Source organism: Jaculus jaculus, chromosome 1 (genome assembly GCF_020740685.1).
Source record: "Jaculus jaculus isolate mJacJac1 chromosome 1, mJacJac1.mat.Y.cur, whole genome shotgun sequence".
NCBI lineage: Eukaryota > Metazoa > Chordata > Mammalia > Rodentia > Dipodidae > Jaculus > Jaculus jaculus.
In genome coordinates, this window is record NC_059102.1 from 244545664 (window position 1) to 244566149 (window position 20486).

The 20486-nt window shown below is 50.3% G+C and overlaps 1 protein-coding gene across 1 annotated transcript in view; it reads right to left on the reverse strand.

Moving 5' to 3' along the window:
- Nucleotides 1–12754: 12754 nt before the first annotated feature.
- Nucleotides 12755–20486, reverse strand: part of Pkp1 (plakophilin 1) — a 50038-nt gene continuing 42306 nt past the window's right edge. The window contains exons 8-14 of the mRNA XM_004670679.2: nt 19529–19684; nt 18548–18724; nt 17159–17312; nt 16669–16855; nt 16200–16284; nt 14679–14784; nt 12755–12920 (exon numbers count right to left, since the gene is read on the reverse strand). Coding sequence (XP_004670736.1) covers nt 14710–14784; nt 16200–16284; nt 16669–16855; nt 17159–17312; nt 18548–18724; nt 19529–19684 — 834 coding nt within the window. The 3' untranslated portion in view covers nt 12755–12920; nt 14679–14709. The remainder of the gene's footprint in view (nt 12921–14678; nt 14785–16199; nt 16285–16668; nt 16856–17158; nt 17313–18547; nt 18725–19528; nt 19685–20486) is intronic.

Sequence of the window (20486 nt, forward strand, 5' to 3'; positions counted from 1 at the left end):
TAATATGTTATTTGTGTATAATAAATAAAAAAGCATCTAGAATTTTCCAAATGTTTGAAATTGAACAGCACTCTTCTAAATAACTCAGAAGACAAATGAGTAAATAGATTAAAAACTCACAAGAGAAATTGGAATTGTTTAACTAAATAACAATGGAAGTATATAATGTCAAAAGTTAAGAGATATAGCTGAAATTACAAAGAATTTTATTTTTATTTTTTTTTACTTATTTTCAGATGTTTGTGCATGTGTTATGGGCACAACAAGGAATCTTGCTGCTGCAAACGAATGTTTGTCTGGCTTTGTGTGGGTGACAGAAATTGATCTCTGGACAACAGGATTTGCAAGCAAGTACCACTGAGCCATTTCCCCACCCTGTGAGAAAGAACTTTGAATCCTTGAAATGACTACTCAGTGACCCAATTGTCTACTTAAAGAGTCTAGTAAAAATGGCAAAATAAACTCAAAAGTAGAAAAAACCAAGTATAGAGAAAATTAGCACAGCCCGAAGTTGGTTTTTTCAAAAGATAAACCTGTTGGTAAATTGCCCAGGAAAAAAAGAGAGGGTGAGAACAAATGACCAACATCAGAAATTCAAGAGGTTTTATGCTAATCCTACAGATTTTTGTTTTGCGTGTGTGCGTGAGTGTGTTCGTACGTGTGGAGGCCAGAGGACAACCTTGGGTGTTATATTCAGCTATGTTGTACACCTCTTTTTGCATGTATAGTATGTGTGGTGTATGTGTGCACGTGTGTGGTACATGCACATGTGTGTGTAGATGCGTGCATCCTGGGCACACTTGTGCAGAAGCCGGAGGTGGACAAGGGGCGCCCTCCTTGATTGATCGCTCCTCTGCCTTATTTCCTTGAGACAAAATCTCCCATTGAACCTAGAGCTCACCGCCGCTCCCCACTAGACTGCTTGACCCTTGGGCCCTAGCTCCTCTGTTTCTGTCCCTCGCAGCACCAGGGTCACAGGTGTTCAGGGCATACCTGGCTTTTTACGTAGGTGCCGGGGATTGAACTCAGGTCCTTGTGCCTGTAGAGCAAGTGATCTTACCCACTGAGCCATCTCCCCAACCCCCGCCTGATTTTGAGACAGGCTCTCTCATCGGCCTGCAGCTCACCAGTGAGGCTAGCCTGGCCCGCCAGCATGCTCCGGGCATCTGCTTGTCTCCACTCCCCCAGCACTGGGACTATGAGCATGTTCCACTATGCCTGGTATTTATATGGGTCCTCATGCTTACAAGACAAGCACTTCACTGATTCAGCTACCTTCCCCTGCCCTGCAATGTTTTAATTGTGCAAAATTCGTTCAGCAAGAACAAGCAGAACAGTGGTGAGGGAGGGAACTCAGTGGACAGGGTACTATAGGAAGGAGCATGCGTGAGGCGCTTTCTGAGGTGATAACAACGTCCTCAATATTTTGAGACTTTGGGTTGAGCAGGTATGTGTGTGTGTGTGTGTGTGTGTGTGTGTGTAAGATGTATTGAAGGGTAGTCTTTTATTTCCTCAATTTTTATTAACATTTTCCATGATTATAAAAAATATCCCATAGTAATACCCTCTCTCCCCCCACTTTCCCCTTTGAAATTCCACTCTCCATCATATCCCTCCCCATCTCAATCAGTCTCTCTTTTATTTTGATGTCATGGTCTTTTCCTCCTCTTATGATGGTCTTGTGTAGGTAGTGTCAGGCACTATGAGGTCATGGATATCCAGGCAATTTTATGTCTGGAGGGAGCACGTTGTAAGGAGTCCTACCCTTCCTTTGGCTCTTACATCGAAGGGTAGTCTTTAAAAATATTTTATTTATTCACAAGCAGAGCAAGACACAGTGAGACAGACTGAGGAACAGAATGGGCGTGCCAGGGCCTCCAGCCACTGCAAACGAACTCCAGATGTGTGCGCCACTTTGTGCATCTGGCTTTCTGTGGGTTCCTGGGGAATCAAACCCGGGTGGTTGGACTTTGCAAGTAAGTGCCTTAACCGCTGAGCCATCTCTCCAGCCCTTGAAGGGGACTCTTAAGATTTGTGCATTTCACTGCAAGAGGGGAGAGAAGATAGTTAATAAAGAAGCGTAAGCCTAGGGTTAGCCCCTCCTCCACATGTCCTCAGCCTCACTTCACACAGCCAGTGCTGCCCTTCATCTGCATACTGCCCTCTGCCCCGCTGCCCGGCGCCTGGCTCCCTCTCTCCTCATGCAGCTCCTCCTCACGCCCCTTGACCGTGTCTCCTCTCTGTGAACTTCTCTGTTCTATCTCTACATGCCTCCTCCGTCACTCCACCCAGTCTGCTGGCTTTATTTATTCATTTTGGTTTTTCAAGGTAGGGTCTCCCTAGCCCAGGCTGACCTGGAACTCACTATGTGGTCTCAGGGTGGCCTCGAACTCATGGTGATCCTCTTACCTCTGCCTCCCGAGTGCTGAGATTAAAGGTGTGCCCAGTTTATTTATATTTATTTATTTATTTTGGTTTTCAGTCTGCTGGTTTTCAGGTTCTCACGACTTTGCTTAATATGCCTAGCTCCAGTTACTCTAAACTCTTAAGAGAGTTAGCACCATTTTTGGTTCCTGCTGCGTCTTGGTTGAAAGGCTGCAGGAAGAGTTTTATTTGCCATACTAATCCTCACCAAGCCCAACTCTGTGCCCATGCAGTACCAGGTGCCAACACAGCTCCTCTTGTCAGTCAGTCAATCATGTGCATGTGTAAGATCTGTCATCATGTGTGTGAGAGTGAGAGCGAGAGCGAGAGAGAGAGAGAGAGAGAGAGAGAGAGAGAGAGAGAGAGGAAAGAGAGAGATCCCTTAACTTTCCGAGAGCTGCATGCTTCATGGAAACCAGATAAAACAATCTATTCTAGATAGAAAAGCATCTCTCTTACCCAGTCTGCCATTCCTCCCTCCCTTTCTGGGCTAGAGACTGCTGGGATCTCTGCCCTCAGGAACTCACAGCATAGAGGAGCTCACAGGCTTTGCCTCGGTGGGTGGTAGGAGCAATGTCTCTGGCCAGGTGGGGGTATACTGGGTCCAGTGGGGAGGAGAGGGACAGCCATGACTATGTTGTGTCAAGTATTAGCCAGAGCTCTCACATGGCTTGCTACTTGCGCTGCTTTGTGATCCCTGAGCGTGCCACACTGGGTCTTAGTTTCTACAAATGGAGGGAGTTGGACTCGACCTGATATTTTCCTATAGCTCCAAGGATCCAGGGTTCTGAGAGACGGGGCAGAAGTTCCCACTGGGGACCTTCCATACTGGCCACTTCTAGCCTGTGTGGTGTCTGAGCCTCATGTGTTAGAAGCATGCCTCTGGAGAGAGTTCACGCTAGGAACATGTGGCTGATCCCTGCCAAGAGAGCTCTGAAGACTCTTCCAATTCTGTCTGTGAGCCCAATGTGGGTCAACTCCAGAGGAAGGACCTAGGAACTGGGCAGTAAAGCCAGCTTGTCACCACCTCCCTGGCCAGCCCCATCCCTTGCCAGCACCTGTGGCAGCAACTCCACCCTCCACACCTTGCCTGTCATCTAACCATCTGGTTTGTTGGGGGCTGGCTCAGTCCCAGCAGGACTCAAAGCCACGCAGGCTTGAACCAGGCAGGACCACCTCAGAGGAGGAGATAGGGAGAGAAAGTGATGCTCAGAGTCAGGCGTGGCCTGGGGGCAGACTGTCTGGGAAAGGGCTTTTCTCAGCTCTGATAGGGTTGTAGGTGTTAATGTCTACTTTTGTCATAAGCAGGTTTTGGAGGACAAGAACCATTTTTTTTCAGACATTTCTTCATTTTATTTTATTTATTTATTTTTAAAGATCCCATGGTAATACCCTGCCCGCCCCCCACTTTCCCCTTTGCAACTCCATTCTCCATCATATCCCCTCCCCATCTCAATCAGTCTTTTTTAGATATTTCTTGAATTGAAAAGGTAAGCAACAAGTGATTGGGGCACAGGTGTTCAGCTTAGTTCATACTAGACTCAGATGCAGCAGCGGGGTTCAGAGAGAGTCTCTAGAGAGCAGTTTAGGAGGTGAAAGGCAGGATGGAAAATTTTAAAGTAAACTTGGTGAAGAAATAGCTGGTTGCTACAGCTAGGGGACAGCCTGAACTGTATATTCAGAAAGGAGTAAATCAAAAATAGGCTAAAAGATAGGCTGCGGATGGCACAAGATATGGGTTGGTCGGGTCAACCTAAACTTTGTGTCCCGGGAAGAGGATAAACAAAAATACAGTTTTTTTAAAAAAATTATTTATTTATTTATTTGAGAGCGACAGACACAGAGAGAAAGACAGATAGAGGGAGAGAGAGAGAATGGGCGCGCCAGGGCTTCCAGCCTCTGCAAACGAACTCCAGACGCGTGCGCCCCCTTGTGCATCTGGCTAACGTGGGACCTGGGGAACCGAGCCTCGAACCGGGGTCCTTAGGCTTCACAGGCAAGCGCTTAACCGCTAAGCCATCTCTCCAGCCCAAAAATACAGTTTTGAGAAAAACCAAAATAATAAAATAGTTTCCCAAGACAGCCTGACCAAGGATTTAAACTCTGATTATGCACAAATCAGATATGTAGACATAACTGTACAAGGTTGGCAAATACTCTTGTGAAACCCCCTCCCCTTTCCCTTCCTTGCTAAAAACCCTATAAAAAGAAACACCCAATAGGGCTCAGGGTCGACTCCTCTGTCTCCTGCATGAGATACGTGTCGGCCCCAGAGCTCTGGTTTCCCGAATAAAGCCTCATGCTTTTGCAGCAAGTTGGGTCTCCCGTGTGTCTTTGGGTGCGTGCTATCTCGAGACTTGAGTGAAGGTCTCCCCCTGGGGGTCTTTCAGAGGTAGGAGAAGAGAAGAGGACACTTAAGTCACACTTGGCTCACATTCCAAGCCCGTCACCCATGAGCTGTGTGCCACTGAGCAAGTTACTCAGCCTCTCTGAATCACGGTTTTCTCATCAGTGATGCGGGAACGGCTCTGCCTACTTTGTAGCATTCATCTGAAGATTAAGGATAGGTGATGCGGCTGGGAAGATGGCTCAGCAGTTAAAGGCACTTGCTTGTAAAGCTGGTTACCCCAGATTTGATTCCCTAGTGCCCATGTAAAGCCAGGTACACCAAGTGCTACAACTAGAATTCCATTTGCAGAGGAAAGAGGCTCTGGGGTGCCTATGCTTTCTCTTGCTCTCTCTGTCTCCCTGCTCTCCCCTCTCCCAAATAAATAAAAGCTTTTTTTTTTTTTTTTTTTTTTTTTAAGGTAGAATCTCACTCTAGCACAAGCTGACCTGGATTTCTCCATGTAGTTTCAGGGTGGCCTCAAACTCACAGTGACCTTCCTACCTCTGCCTCCTGTGTGCTGGAATTAATGGTGTGCACCACTACGCCTGGCTCATAAAAATATTTTCAAGAATAAAGATAACTAATGAACTTCAGTGTTCACCCTGCTTATGGTCACAGAACAGGTAGTCTCCTTCTCAAGGTGTCTCCACAGCCGGCTTTCCTTCAGGACAACGTGGATCCCAGAATGCAGGGGTGTGAGTCTCAGAGCTACAAACGTTGGTTCCTGGTGGGCCCCAAAGCCTTTGGAGAGTTGACTGAAGTTTCCTTTATTTTCTTCTTCTTCTTCTTTTTTTTTTTAAAAAAATTTTATTTATTTAGTTATTTATTTGAGAGCGACAGACACAGAGAGAAAGACAGAGGGAGAGAGAGAGAGAATGGGCGCGCCAGGGCCTCCAGCCACTGCAGACGAACTCCAGATGCGTGCGCCCCCTTGTGCATCTGGCTAACGTGGGATCTGGGGAACCGAGCCTCGAACCAGGGTCCTTAGGCTTCACAGGCAAGCGCTTAAGCACTAAGCCATCTCTCCAGCCCTTCTTCTTCTTTTTTTAAAAGCAGCTCTTCTCCCTACTATTTCTTTTTTTAAGATTTTTTTATTCATTTTATTTATTAATTTATTTGAGAGTGACAGAGAGAGAGAGAGAGAGAGAGAATGAATGGGCGCCCCAGGGCTTCCAGCCACTGCAAACAAACTCCAGATGTGTGTGCCCCCTTGTGCATCTGGCTAACATGAGTCCTGGGGAATCGAGCCTCGAACTGGGGTCCTTAGGCTTCACAGGCAAGCGCTTAACCGCTAAGCCATCTCTCCAGCCCCTATTCTTCTTTTATTTTCACTTGGATGTGTATATATACATGTGTGTGTATAGGAATACATGTGTCATGACAGAGGTCAGAGGTCAGAAGACAACCTCATGATGTCAGTTCTTGTGGTATTTCCATGCCTGGCAGAAGTACACTAAAATAATTCATTAATTCACCAGTCTTGAAACTTTTTTTTTTTGTTTTTTTGAGTTTTCAAGGTAGGGTCTCACTCTGGCCCAGGCTGACCTGGAATTCACTATGTAGTCTCAGGGTGGCCTTGAACTCATGGCGATCCTCCTACCTCTGCCTCCTGAGTGCTGGGATTAAAGGTGTGCACCACCACGCCCAGCTCAGTCTTGAAACTTTTTTTGTTTTTAAAGATAGACTTTTGTGTGTGTGTGTGTAGATCAGGCTGCACTTGAACTCTTTTTTTTTTTTTTTTTTTAAATACATGTGCTTACAAGCACACGTGAAGTCAGAGGATAACTTCAGGCTGTTGGGCTTTCCTTCCAACTTGTTTGAGACAGGGTCCCTCTTGTTTTTGCCACTGGGAAGGCCACACTAGCTGCTCTGCCTCCCATTGGGTAGGCCCACTGGGATTACTGGTGTGTGCACACCACCCTCGTGTGTGTGCCGGGGAGCAAACTCTGGTCAGCAGGCTTGTGGACCTTAGTGCCTTTAACCACTGGGCCATCTCTCCAGCCCCGGACTTGAAATGGATCCTCCTGCCTCATCTTCCCCATTGCTAGGATCACAGGCATGGGCTCGGCTTTATGAGCCCTCTTACTGGTTGGCGAGGGGCATCACTGGCCCTTTGGAAGCATGGAGTACTTTCTGAATATAAGCATTTTCTGCTCCCCCGTCTTCCAGGAGTGGCCACTACAGATGCAGCAGACTTCCCCAAGGTGGCCGATCTGTGTCCCAGTGACACACTCATGCTGCTGGCCCAGCAGGCGTCTGAAGGATGACTGGTGGGGTGGGGAGGGGTCACCAGCTAGGATCATGTAGCCCAGGCCCCGTACCCTAACCAATCAAACCAGCTGTCCCGACTAGGTGATGCACAGAGTGGCTCCTAGCATCTGTCTGTGAATCAGAACTTGGACTTTTCGGCACGTCAGACAAGCAACAGAGCTCAGAGAATGCACATCTCACACTGCCTCAAGCTACTGTGGACCCTGACTCCCTAGCTTTGATTGTACACAGAATGGCCTCTATGGCAGCCTTCCCTATTCCATGCAAATGCTCAAGAATACTCAAGGGCTAGGCTGGAGGAATGGCGTAGGAGCTAAGGCATTTGTCTGCAAAGCCAAAGGACCCAGGTTTGATTCCCCAGGACCCACGTTAGCCAGATGCACAGGGGGGGCGCAAGTGTCTGGAGTTTGTTTTCAGTGGCTGGAGGCCCTGGCACCCCCATTCTCTCTTTCTTTCTCAAATAAATAAATAAAAATTAAAGCAAGGGCTGGAAAGATGGCTTAGCCATTAAGTGCTTGCCTGTGAAGCCTAAAGACCCCAGTTCGAGGCTTGGTTCCCTAGAACCCATGTTAGCCAGATGCACAAGGGGGCGCACATGTCTGGAGTTTGTTTGCAGTGGCTGGAGGCCCTGGCGCGCTCATTCTCTCTCTCTCTCTCTTTTTTTCTCTCTCTCAAATAAATAAGAATGAACAAAAAACAAATTAAAACCAAAAAAAGTGCTCAAGGGCCGGGACACTGGAGGACTGGGTCCCGGGCATGGTTCTGCTGCAAACTCCCCACGTGACTGGGGAAGCCACTTTCTCTCTTGCCGTGTCACTTCCCTCATCAATCAGTTGGAACTCCACAGGCCGCACCCTGCCTATCTCGCTGGCAGTGAAGTACGGATCCAAACAACGTGAAAGCCCCATGGCTTGGACAGTGAAGGGGGCCATCCTGTGGCTTTTCAAGGAAGACTATCGCTATCATTTTCATTCTTTTCTCCAGTGCTGCTTTCCAGAGACTGATGCTTTGGCTTCCTGACCCCTGGGGGAGTCAGTCAGGCCCCCCGGGGTCAGAGAGGCACAAAAGGAATGAGAGGAAATGGCTTCAAGGCTCAGGCTGCGTGGGCATGAGGTTGTGTCCCACAGCCTTCCTGGAGTCCAGGCTCACCATGCTCCTGGTGTCTCACTTGGTCTTTTTGCTTCTCAGCTCTCCCTCATTCACTGGCCTTCCCCTGAAAGGCCTGACACCCTCGTGACCAGGGGCAGCTGAATTAGGAAGTTTGTAGCCCTTCTGGCATTCCTACACAGCAAATGAACCCACATGCAGCATAAAATTGCAATTCCTCTTCTTTTTTGGTTTTTCGACATAAGGTCTCACTTTAGCCCAGGCTGACCTGGAATTCACTATGTAGTCTCATGGTGGCCTCGAACTCACAGCAATCCTCCTACCTCTGCCTTCCAAGTGCTGGGATTAAAGGCGTGCACCACCACGCCCGGCAAAATTGCAATTCTTTACTGCTGTAGTTTCCCACTAATTCCGTGTGGCAATTTGGGGGAAGTGAGACAATGAATCTATACATTACTTCCACACATGTATAAATACACAACGTAACAGCGATGGCAATACAACGTGGCATTCAGCATCATAGCACAGGGAAGACAGGAATGGATAAATCTTGACCATGTATTTCTAAGCCGAGGAAGCCAGACCCAAATAGGGCTTACTATTGGTACTACTTGTATGAAGCTCAAAAGGGGGCAAAATTATAATCTAGTTGGCAGTGTTGCCCTTGGATGGGGATAGAAAGAGGAGGGGTGTGGTGAGGGCTTGGGTGCTGGTCCTGTCTTGTTCTTGTTCTGTAAGCTGTGTACTTTTGGTCTGAAAGTTATGTATCGATGAAAGCACAAAATGAGAACATTTATTGACTTTGGAATTATATCTACTTTTGCAACCATTCAAGTTTTTCAGGTGTCGAACCGCTTCTGGAGGAGGCCCCGGCCTGGTGCCTCTGTGGACAGCACACTCACGGTTCTGTCCCGAGCAGCCCTGCACTTCTGCCTTCCTGGCCACTGCCAAGCACTGTGGTGCCCCGGGAGGCTGGGCACAGCCTGCAGTGGAGCCCTGGCTGGTCATCTGCCTCCTAGGTTGGGCAAAGCTACTTTTTCAGAGCTTCACTCAGTATCTCCCCTCTTCCACCTAGGTACCCTCAACAGTTTTGCCCATACCACCCCCGGGGTCCCCCACATCCTTTCTGTTTGCAACCCTCCAGCAGCTGCCACAGAGCCCAGGCAGAGCAGGCATTCCAGAAACATGACCACTTTGGACTTCACCCTTGAAATTTTTCTCTCCCACAGGACCCTCACTCAGTGGGGTTGTGTTCAAAGTGGCTTTTCTTTTCTTTTTAATAATACTTTATTTATTTGAGAAAGAAAGAGGCAGGGGGAGTGGAGAATGGGTGCACCAGAGCCTTTAGCCACTGCAAATGAACTCCAGGTGCATGTGCTACCCTGTGCAGCTGGCATTACATAGGGACTGTGGAATCAAACCTGGGTCCTTAGGCTTTTAGACCACTGAGCAATCTCTCCAGGCCCCCCAGAGTGGCTTTTCTATTTGTGACACTGGGCCTCTTTGTCCCACTGATAAGGTCTTTTTTTTTTTTAATTTATTTGTAAATGAGTTCAGCAATCCTAGCATGATGGAACTTGGAGAAGCTCACGCGGCCTATGGTAGAGCAGCTCTTTGTGAACACCCCCTCGGGTGGCATTTTCAGTCCTTGCCAGGTACACAGTCAGTAAGAGATCTTGGAGAAAGCAAATAGACCCTTCATTCTTCAACAGTGCTGCAAATAATCCACAGCTTGGAAAAATCTCAAAGAAACACTAGCAATTTATTGATTTCCTCTATTTCCAAAAAAAAAAGGCAAATACATGGTGTATCATACAGGGAAACTGGGCCTGGCCAATACAAGGCTCTCATACAAACACAAAGCAAGGGAAGGGAGGCCTTGGAGGAAGGCTCCCAGACACCTCAAAGCAGTCTCAGAGCCCCAGCCACTACCTCTCAGCCAAGAGCCGAGGTGCACAAGCGAAGGGTGTCCTTGCCTCTCGGGGACCTGCGGAGCGTGTGGTCGGACAGATGGTCCTAATGGTGGCCGACGGCTGGATCTCTGTCCCCAGGAGACTCAAGAGTCAAGGAAGACACCGAGTCTGAGTCTTTCCTCATTTGGTCCCAAATTAGGACTTGTTTCGGGTGTTGACCTGAAAGCATGGGGCAGCTTGAACGTAAAGCACAAAGGCTGGCCTGGGGTAGGGAACAGCCACCAATCCCTCAGCCTCTGCTTCTAGCAGTGCATCCTCCAGTCCTCTCAATGCTGCCCTCTCAGAGTGACAGATATGGGTCAGGGGCCTAGCTCACCTGGCCAGCTTGACAGGGCATGAACATGTGACCCCAAGCAGGCCTGGCCTAACAGTTCACATCAGCCCGCAGGTGTCTCAGCAGAGGATGGGCCCACCTGGGTCTTCCTCCTGGAGGAAGAAAAATGAGCCCTGGGGCTGCAGGAAGTGAGGCCTGACGTGCTCAGGGAGGGCTCTGCTCTGGGATATAACAGTTCACCTGTACCTCCCTGTGTGTTCTGCATGCTCTCTCAGACTGGGAGGAAAGGGTTGTCCCTAAAACCAGGGTCCACGTGTCCTTTCTCCCACAGAAGAACAGAAGCTATGTTTCCTTAGGCTAAGTACTTACAGTATTGCCTGGCACAGAGCTGTGTGCCATCAACGTACTTTAAGAAACAGAACTGGGGCTGGAGGGAATGGCTTAGTGGCTAAGTCACTAGCCTGCAAAGCCAAAAGACCCAGGTTTGATGCCCCAGGACCCATGTAAGCCAGGTGCACAAGGTGGCGCATGAGTCTGGAGTTCGTTTGCAGCAGCTGGAGGCCCTAGCATGCCCATTCTCTCCCTCCCTCTCTTTCTTTCTGCCTCTTTCTCTCTCTCAATTAAGTAAAAATAAAAATAGCCAGGCATGGCGACCACACGCCTTTAATCCCAGCACTTGGGAGGTAGAGATAGGAGGATCACCGTGAGTTTGAAGCCACCCTGAGACTACATAGTGAATTCTAAGTCAGCCTGAACTAGAGTGAGACCCTACCTCAAAAGACCAAAAAAAAAAAAGTAGTAATAATAATAATAAAATAAAAATAAAAGAAATAGAATTGTCCTGGGTCCTGATGGCTGGCAAAGGAGACCCTAAGAAACCTACACCAAGGACAGTATGTCGGGACAGCCACTGGGATGGGAAAGTGAGCCAGGAGCCAGTCTTCCAACATGAGCCCCACTGGGTCTGGCTTCCCCTACCCTCAGTGGCCACATCTCTTACTAATCCTGAGCCCAAGGGAGTGTTTCAGTCCCATTGTTGGGGTAAGAAGTTAGAAAGGCTGGGGGGCAGAGCAGAGAGGAGGTGACTTAGAAAGAAGATAAAGAACACCCTTTGCCCCCCAGAGAGAGGTGTGGTCCGGGCAGCTTATGTCTATACCAGCCAGGAGGCAGTAGCTAGGATGAGAAAGCCTGGTGAACACTCAGCTTTGCCCAATGCTGTCATCTGTCCTGGGGACTTTGAAGGGCAGGCCCTGTCATAGGGCTTTCAAGAGTCCTTGTAGTACTGCTCCTTTGAAATACAGTCTAGAATCTTGGGGGTGGCTTGTCCTCCCACTTGGGTCTCTGCTTCATAAAGGCAGAGTATAGATAGGATAACCAGGGGTTCAGGGTAGGGGGGGTGGCTGCTGGCTGGGGCATGGGCTAGCTGGTCCCTTGATAGGATATTTCCCTTTCATGGTCCCTCCACGTTCCCTTCCTGCCGTCTCCTGGGTCTCTCCCCACGTCTGCTCTCACCCTGCACTCTGCAAGCTTGGCCCGAGGCACCTTCCGGGTCCTTTCCAACTCTCTTTCCCTGTTCCACTGGAAGCCAGAATAGGCAGGTGTCCAGCCCCAACCCCTTTCTCTCCACTGAGAAGGTGAGACTAGACAGCCATTCAGAACAGCTCTTTGGCTGTGAGCACCATTTTGCCTTCCTTCTCCTACAACACACAGCTTGCAGAGCAGAAGTTCTGCAGGCCGAGGCTGCCCTGGGGGCACACAGTCCAAAAGAACCGCGAGCCTATCTCATTGTTCCTATTCCTCAGCTAAGTCAGTGTGCCCTGTTGCCTTCTGGAGCCCCACTCCTTGCCCAATCTGGGCTTTGTGGCACACAGGGAAGGCCGTGTTGTGAGAAGCATGAGATCTTCCCATGAGATACACTGAGCCTTAAGATCTCAGCCAACTTCCTGCCTTCAAAGCAGCCTCTCCAGAGGGAAGGATAGCCCCAGCCTTGGCTATTCTTCCTGTGCTCTGGGAGGAAGGCTGCCGAGCTTTCTATGGCGTGACTAGCAAGGTTCCCTGCCTGAGCACAATACATTTCTAGCTAGCCAAAAGCACGTCTCCCTTGCCTATGAAGAGGAGACGAAGTCCTCTGTGCTGTTAGGGATTCGTGCATACACAAGCACACACGCACACGAGTGCACACACATACTTACATTATCCACATATACATATACATACATATATATATATACTGTTTTTTCAGAGAAGGAAGTATTGACATCAGATGTAAGCCCCTTAAACTCAAGAAAGTCCCCCCCAACCTCCCCAACCCTCATCGCCTGCCAGCTCCCCCAAGGAAAAGAAAAGAATCTGAAAATATTTCCATCATCCGCAGTTTTCAGGTTTGTCCTCAGTTGCATTTGAACTTCTCCAAATACTGCACAGGATGGAGTGACTAACCCATCCTCAAGGCTTGAGGTCTTCTCAGCTGCGCTGCATCTTTCTGCAGAAAGAGAAACTATCCAGTTAGCATGTGGTCAAAGCTGGGCACAGTGTATTCAAGTTCAAGGCCAACCTAAGCAACTTAGTAAGATAAAATGTAAGCTGGGCGTGGTGGCGCACGCCTTTAATCCCAGCACTCGGGAGGCAGAGGTAGGAGGATCAAGGCCACCCTGAGACTACATAGTGAATTCCAGGTCAGCCTGGACCAGAGTGAGACCCTACAGCAAAAAACCAAGAAAAACAAAAAAGTAAAATAAGAGGGCTGGGGATATAGCTCAGAGGTAGAGCACTCTCCTAGCATGAGTGTCCTAAGTTCAACCCTGAGCAACACACACGAGCATGCAAGCACATACGCATGTACTCATGTCTGCACACGTGTTTGCATTAACATGTAGTGAGATGTTTCCATCCCAGGAAATGTGATCTGTACTGCCAACCCCTTCTTACTCACGTCTTCCCAAGGGCTGGGTTCGAGGCCACCCTTGACAGTCAGTTCACAAGTTGGTCAGCTTTTCCCAGCACCCCTCGCGCCCTGCGTCTACTGCTCAGCGCTAAGCACCACCCACGCACATTAAGTGTCTGCTGAATCTGAGCTCCTCCTTGCCTTGCCTTCAGCCTGCCCAGGCTCATGAATCTACCAGCAGAATTGTCTGCAGTCTTAACGACTCCTTCTTGGGATCAGGTTCGGCTCTCTCTCCCTCATCAGGGTGGGTGGAGTGGGGGCACATTGCTAGCAGGTGACCAGGGATGAAAAGTCACTTCTGGCTGCTTGCCACGTGGCTCCACACTGGGGCTGCCTCTGGGGGCCTCTCCAGGTTTGCTGCTTCACCATCTAGCTGTGGTTCTGGGCTTCCCATCCTCAGAAACCCTTTGAATGTCTGTTTAATAATAGATTCTCCTGGAGCCCACTCCAGGGCTAGGGAGCTGGACGCCGGGTGTGGGAACAGGAGTGTGTGTTTTAGTATTCTAGTTGATGCTAATGAGTGCTACGCTAGCAAACCTTTGATGGTGCATTGGAGTACTGGGTCTGAGTTCATGGTGCCTACACTCATCAGCTGGAAATAATTTATCTACACCAGGCATGTGCAGAGACTAGATTTAAAAGAAGAATGAGGGGCTGGAGGGATGGCTTAGCAGTTAAGGCACTTGCCTGCAAAGCCTGGGGACCCAGGTTCTATTCCCCAGTACCCATGTAAGCCAGATGCACAAGGTGACACATGTATCTGGAGTTCATCTGCAGTGGCTGGAGGTCCTGGTGTACCTATGCGTGCTCTCTCTTTCTCTCTGATTCTTTCTCTCTCTCTCAAATAAATAAATAAATTAAATATTTTTTTAAAAGCCAAAAAAAATTAATAAAAGAAGAATGAAAAGTAAACGGTGGCTGACCAAACCCAGGATGACATATTAACCAGCTTCATGGATACACAGAACCCACAGTAGCATTGGAAGTGGCATTGCCTGGGCTGTGCAGTGGGCAACCTGCACAGTGATACCCAGCAGTGTGCCCAGACCTCTGGGCCTTCTAATGTGAACAGGACATTATATGTGTTATGATATGACCCATGCCTTAGGTAGGAGTCTACACAGCTGTTCTCCCAGTCCTGTCCGCCAGGGCCAGGCTGCCTGCCAGGCCAAAGAGTGTTTCTGTGTCCCTGGTGAGCACAGGTCAAGTCCCTCTCTGAAACTGGCTGTGACCATGGCCGGCTCTGTGACCGTGACCCTGGAGGCACCTGCTGTGGTGAGGCAGACCAATTCTTACCTGCAAGTTGAACTTGCTTGGACAGAGTTTCTTAGAATCGGGAGGTGAAATTCCTAAGGCTGTTGGGCCCGGCTAGGCTTCCCAGCATATTCCTATCGAAGCCTTGCTGTAAGGGGAGAAGCACAAATGTATGATAGACTTGAGGACAAAACAGCCTGTGATGTCACGCCTGGCCAAACACCACTTTCCTGATCATCCTCAGGCTCTCTTAGACCCTGGACACACCGATGGGCTCTGACCACTAGGTGCAATGCGCTGGGGCTGCAATGGGCCTAATGACGTGCCCAAACAAGCGCAATGCCATTAATGACCACAAGTTAGTGAACTGTGCTTGGATTGGCCTTTTGTATCACAGTGGGGTTTCCTACCTGCATTTGCAAACATGAGAGTTTAGGTTAGAACTCAGGACTCCTCACGGAACCAACATCAAAATCCCATTAGTCAATGCTGACTGTTTCCCCACTGACTGTCTGTTTCTTTCTCTTCTTCCTTTCCTTTCTCTCCCCTTTCTGTCCTGTTCTTTATGATGCTTTTCTTTGTTTCCGAGAAGGGCTCTCATGGAGTCCAGACTGGCCTTGAACTTGTTATACAGCTGAGGATGGCTTTGACCATCTATCTCCCAAGAGCTAGGGTTACAAGCATGTACCTTTACACCTGCCTTTTATTTATTTATTTATTATTCTTTAGTGTTTTGAGGTAGGGTTTCACTCTTGCCCAGGCTGGCCTGGAATTCACTATGTAGTCGCAGGGTGGCCTGGAACTCACGGTGATCCTCCTAACTCTGCCTCCCGAGTGCTGGGATTAAAAGTGTGTGCCACCACACCTGCCTTGTTCTTTTTCTTTTCTTTTGCTGTCTTATTTTAAATTCTGACAATGGTCTCTTTCTTGAGGTCTCTTAGGCAGCAAGGATAGGCCCAGCCCATCCTTTCTTCCACCTGTCTGTCTACATCTCAAAGAATGGCTGCCCGAGGAACAGGAAGGAAGGGTCAGTGTGAAGACGTCTCACAGCACAGGTCCCAACAGAGGCCTTGATGCCAGCTTCACTGGGAGCTGTTGAGGACACAGGGGATGATGGTCACCCTGGACAGACTTCCGAGTCCTCAGTGCCTCACTCACAAGTATGGAATTGCTCTCTCCAGAGCCGCTTTCATCATAAGACCCTCTCTCCAAAACCTTAATGGGTTTATCAGTGCCAAAGGTACAAATGTGAACTCTCAGGCCAAAACTGAAGGGCTTCTGTAACAGAGCTCCCAAACCTGAGGGCACAGTATGCTCCCCGATGGCTTGGTGACTTCTTTTGCTGACCAGCTTACTCCAAAGTGTTTTCACCCTCATCCTCTCACACTTTGCCTCCGCCTCCCAACTGCCCAGCACGACGGTAGATTCTGGTGCTTCTCTGGAGTAAATCTCTCACCCTGCAGGAGGGCCAGGCTGACCTGCCTCTCCCTGACCCACCGGGACCTCAGCACAGGGCAGGCGTGGGAAGAGCCCCAGAGGAGGACTGCTGGATCGTGCTCTTACCTGTCTGAGAACACCCTGCAGTTCCTTGGTGGACCACATATCAGACAGAAGGAGCCGGGCAGCCTCTGCAGCCTTGGGCGAGGCACTGGGAAGGTGGGAAGTGGGTTTGTGAGACAAGATTCTGAGAGGCAGAGAAATACCTGCCCCCTCCCTTTCCCTTTTCCTTTTCCCCTCCAGGGCCTGGAGATACAGGGAAGCCTCCGATGCGCGAGACAGGAACCTCAATGGAGGTGTGAGCCCATTATGACCCAGAGGGCACACCTCCCATCACACAGCTAGCTGGCTTTGCTGGCCCATGCCTCCTGTTGACCCTCCGAGGACCCAGTATCCTGCAGGTCCCCAGCTAAGAAACGCATTGCCTCTTGGCCCCTCTGTGGGCCCTTGGCACTTGGCTTCCGGAACATCTGCTATCCTGGCCCTTTTCCGGCACCGCTGTGCACTACGAGAGGCGGTCCCCTCCCCCACCCACCTGCTGCGGCACAGGTTGACGACGTTGTTGAGCATGCTGCTGGAGAAGTACTGCTTGGCCATCTGCGGCTGCGAGGCCATCAGGTTCCTCACAGTGTAGCAGGCTGAGGACAAGATGTCCTCCGAGTTGTTGGTGTTGCCGGTATGGCTGGTGAGGAGCCTGGTCACCTCCGGGAACACTTGGTTCCCTGGAGAGGGAGATGGGGAACGGGGTCAGGCTTGCTGAGGCGTGGCTCAGGGGCTCCCTCCAGGGCCACAGCGTTTACAGAGCTTATCCAGGCACTGAGTAAGGCGGCCCCCAAGGACTCCTAAGGACCTCGATAGACCAGCTCTTCCCTCAGCCACCAAGCCCCTCTCACGCCCACACCTCCCCTAGGCCAGCTTCCCCTCAGAATGCTTGCCCTGCAGAATGGTGATCTTTCAGCAGGCTCTGGCGGGTGGGAGGGGGCTGCTGCGGCCTATCTTCAGGGGTGGGGGACAGGCACTCTTACCCATCACTCTGTGCAGCACAGGGTGGCGGGACATGTTGCTCAGGAGGGAAGCCCCGGATCGCACCACGTCTGAATTCCCAGATTGCAGCAGGCGGGCGATTTGTGGCAAGCCCTTTTCCTTCAGCCCAATCAACTGGCTCATGCCACTGGACATCTAGGAGAGAAGGCCCCAGGGAGGAGCTTGTCTGTGGCTTCCAAGCAGAGGCAGATGACCCTGAAGCCAAGAAACTCTGAACCATTTCTCTTTTACCTTGACGTTGGGCAGAGACGAAGTTGCTCATGCTGCAGTAACCACAGAGCAGTGGGTAACTAGAGAACGGCCAGACTTCACCGGCCCCTGCTCCTGTGTCCAGCATGGACAGCCTGTGGCCCAGGTGGGTGGGCAGAGCAGCCTCAATTCTTTCACGCATGGTGACCTAGGACTGGATGCTAGGCTAGTAGTGACCCACCCGTCCTCAGCCACTGCGTCAGCTCTGCCTCCGTCAGACACCTCTCCCAGCACTATCTGCCCACATGAAACCCCGCGGCCAAGGGCATGTGACGTGACAATATGACGGGTCCCCTGGAGGTATGCTAGCTCATCTGGGTCTTGAAGCCAAAAAAAAAAAAAAAGCATCCTGCTGGTATTACCTGATTTAGTTTCCTTTTACCTTCTGTTCACCTATGTGTGCTACTGGCCCAAGGCCCTTTTGTCTTTTTTAAAAAAACATTTTTATTTATTTATTTGAGAGAGAGAGAGAGAATGGGCATGCCAGAGCCTCCAGCCACTGCAAACAAACTCCAGAAGCATGTGCCACCTTGTGCATCTGGCTTACGTGGGTCCTGGGGAATCGAACCTGGGTCCTTTGGCTTTGCAGGCAAGTGCCTTAACCACTAAGGCATCTCTCCAGCCCCCTTTTAAGTCTTAAGTATATGCAGAGGCCACCCTCCAATCTTCCTTGGGCCTCACACTGTCATGGCCCCAAATTCTATTTGGCTTCAAAACCTGTAACTGGCTCTGCCAGATCTTCCCCATGAGCACCTGCTCATGCCCAGAATCTTTCTCCAGCAATGTCAGTTCACCTTGGACTCCTCCTGCTAAGCACACTCCCCATCCACCCTTCATTGCAGGAAGAGCCCAAGAGGCCAGCACAGGGCAGAAGGAATACTATGATGTGACGCAGGAGTTCCCAGCAGGAAGGGGGGCATCTTGGCTTCCGTGACTTCCCCAGTGTCTGTCCCGGGGCCCTAAATGCTCATGTCTGCATCGCGAAGCTCACTCAGAGCCTGGATGCGTTTGTTCCAGTCAGTCAGCGACAACGACAGGCTAGTGGAGAACGGGGAGCAAATCTAGGAGTGTGGACTAGAGAAACGGGGGGAGGCGCAGGAGGCGGGGCGGGGGCTCCTTACCAGACCCTTGCTGGCTGTCAGGTTCTGCAGAGCCCCAGCACAGGCCTCCAGGGTTGCATCTTTCTTGCTCTTGCCCATCAGGTTCAGGTAGGTGCGGATGGCATCAGAGTGGTACAGCCAGCTGCTGCCCTTGGGGTTGGTCTCTTCCTCAGGAAGGGGGCAGTCATAGTTGTTGTTCTGAGGACAGACAGCAAGGCAGTGGGGAGACTGGTGAGAGGAATGACCCAAACACTGGCAACCTCTTCCAATCTCAGCTTGCGGATCCAGATGGGACGGAAGGATGGGCGAAGACAGTTCCTTGTACCCCTTTCTTTTGTGCACCCCCAGCACTCCACAGAAGGGACAGGCCATGGTTCTCTGGAACGCTGGTTGCTGAGCAGACAGATACATTCCCAGGATCTTGGAAGGTGTACTCCAGGGGAGCCATGGCCTTGACCCTTAGTTCTGTTATACTACATGGGGATGGGGGGCTCATAGCAAAGACGCTGGAGGTCTGACCTGCCTTGGGCCTGTCAGGCTGGCCTGAAGCCTGGCTTCCACAGCCTGCCCTGCGCTCCACAGTGCCCTTCTCAGGATGCTTAAGATGGGTCAGAGTTCACCTGTCTCCTGATGCTCTGGGGTCAGGGGAGAGACAGGGGAGATTTCTCCCCTGGGAAGTAAGAGAGATGGAGGCCTGCAGAGAGAGGCCTGGAACTTCTACCCTTGGGCAGTCTGGACTCCCACAGCCCAGGTGCACAGGTCCCCTCGGATTCCCACAGCCTGGGTGCCCAGGTCCCCTCTGCAGGCAAGGTACAGACAAGGCCCTGCCCCAGGTCTTTGTTTGTGGCACAGCATTCTCCGGAGGCCAGGGCACTGGCAGGGCCTGTCCCCCACGGTTGCTTTCAGGGTCCAGGAGGGTGGAGAGGAGAGGACCGCCTGGGCAGTGGGCCCAGGGGGCATGTGGTAGGGTGGGCTCTGGCTCAGCAGATGGGTGGCGCTCACCATCATTTTGTCGCCTCTGTTGCTGAAGCAGCCGGTGGAGGACTTCTCGGTGTAGGCGTTGCGGGCATTGTACTCCAGCTGGCGATAGCGGGTGGGCACCTCGGCATCCAGGCGGTAGGAGAGGTTGTGCAGGATGCACATGCAGTTCTCCACGGACTGAGGGCAAGCAGAGAGCTCCTGGTCAGCTGCGGGTTCTGACGGGCTTCTGGCCCACCGCCTACCCCACCAATCAAGGCAGCCTGTATGTACCCCCTCAGCGTGGAAGGGCAGCCCAGGAACACTCCTGGTCTTGGATTCTCTTTATCACTTTGTGACTGCCTGAACCTGAGTGGCTTACCTCTCCTTTAGAGGCATTTGTTTTCTCAGCTCTAAAGTGGGACTAAAAAAAATCACTTATTTTATATTGGAGAGATTACGCAATTGGTTCTCTGTATTCTTGGGTTATATATCCATGGATTCAACCAACCAGTTTGAAAGTACTATTATTGGGCTGGAGAGATGGCTTAGTGGTTAAGCACTTGCCTGTGAAGCCTAAGGACCTCAGTTCAAGGCTCGATTCCCCAGGACCCACATTAGCCAGATGCATAAGGGGGCACATGCATCTGGAGTTCGTTTGCAGTGGCTAAAGGCCCTGGTGTGCCCCATTCTCTCTCTCTCTCATCTGCTCTTTCTCTGTCTGTCTGTCACTCTCAAATAAATATATAAAAATGAACAAAAAATTACTACTATTATTATTATTTTGATTTTTTGAGATAGGGTCTCACCCTAGCTCAGGCTGGCCTGGAATTCACTCTGTAGTCTCAGGGTGACCTCGAACTCTTGGCAATCCTCCTACCTCTGCCTCCTGAGTGCTGGGGTTAAAGTCATGCACTACCACGCCCTGAAATTATTTTTAAAATATTGCATTTCCACTGAACATGCAGAGATTCATTTCTTATTATGGTTCACTGAATAACAC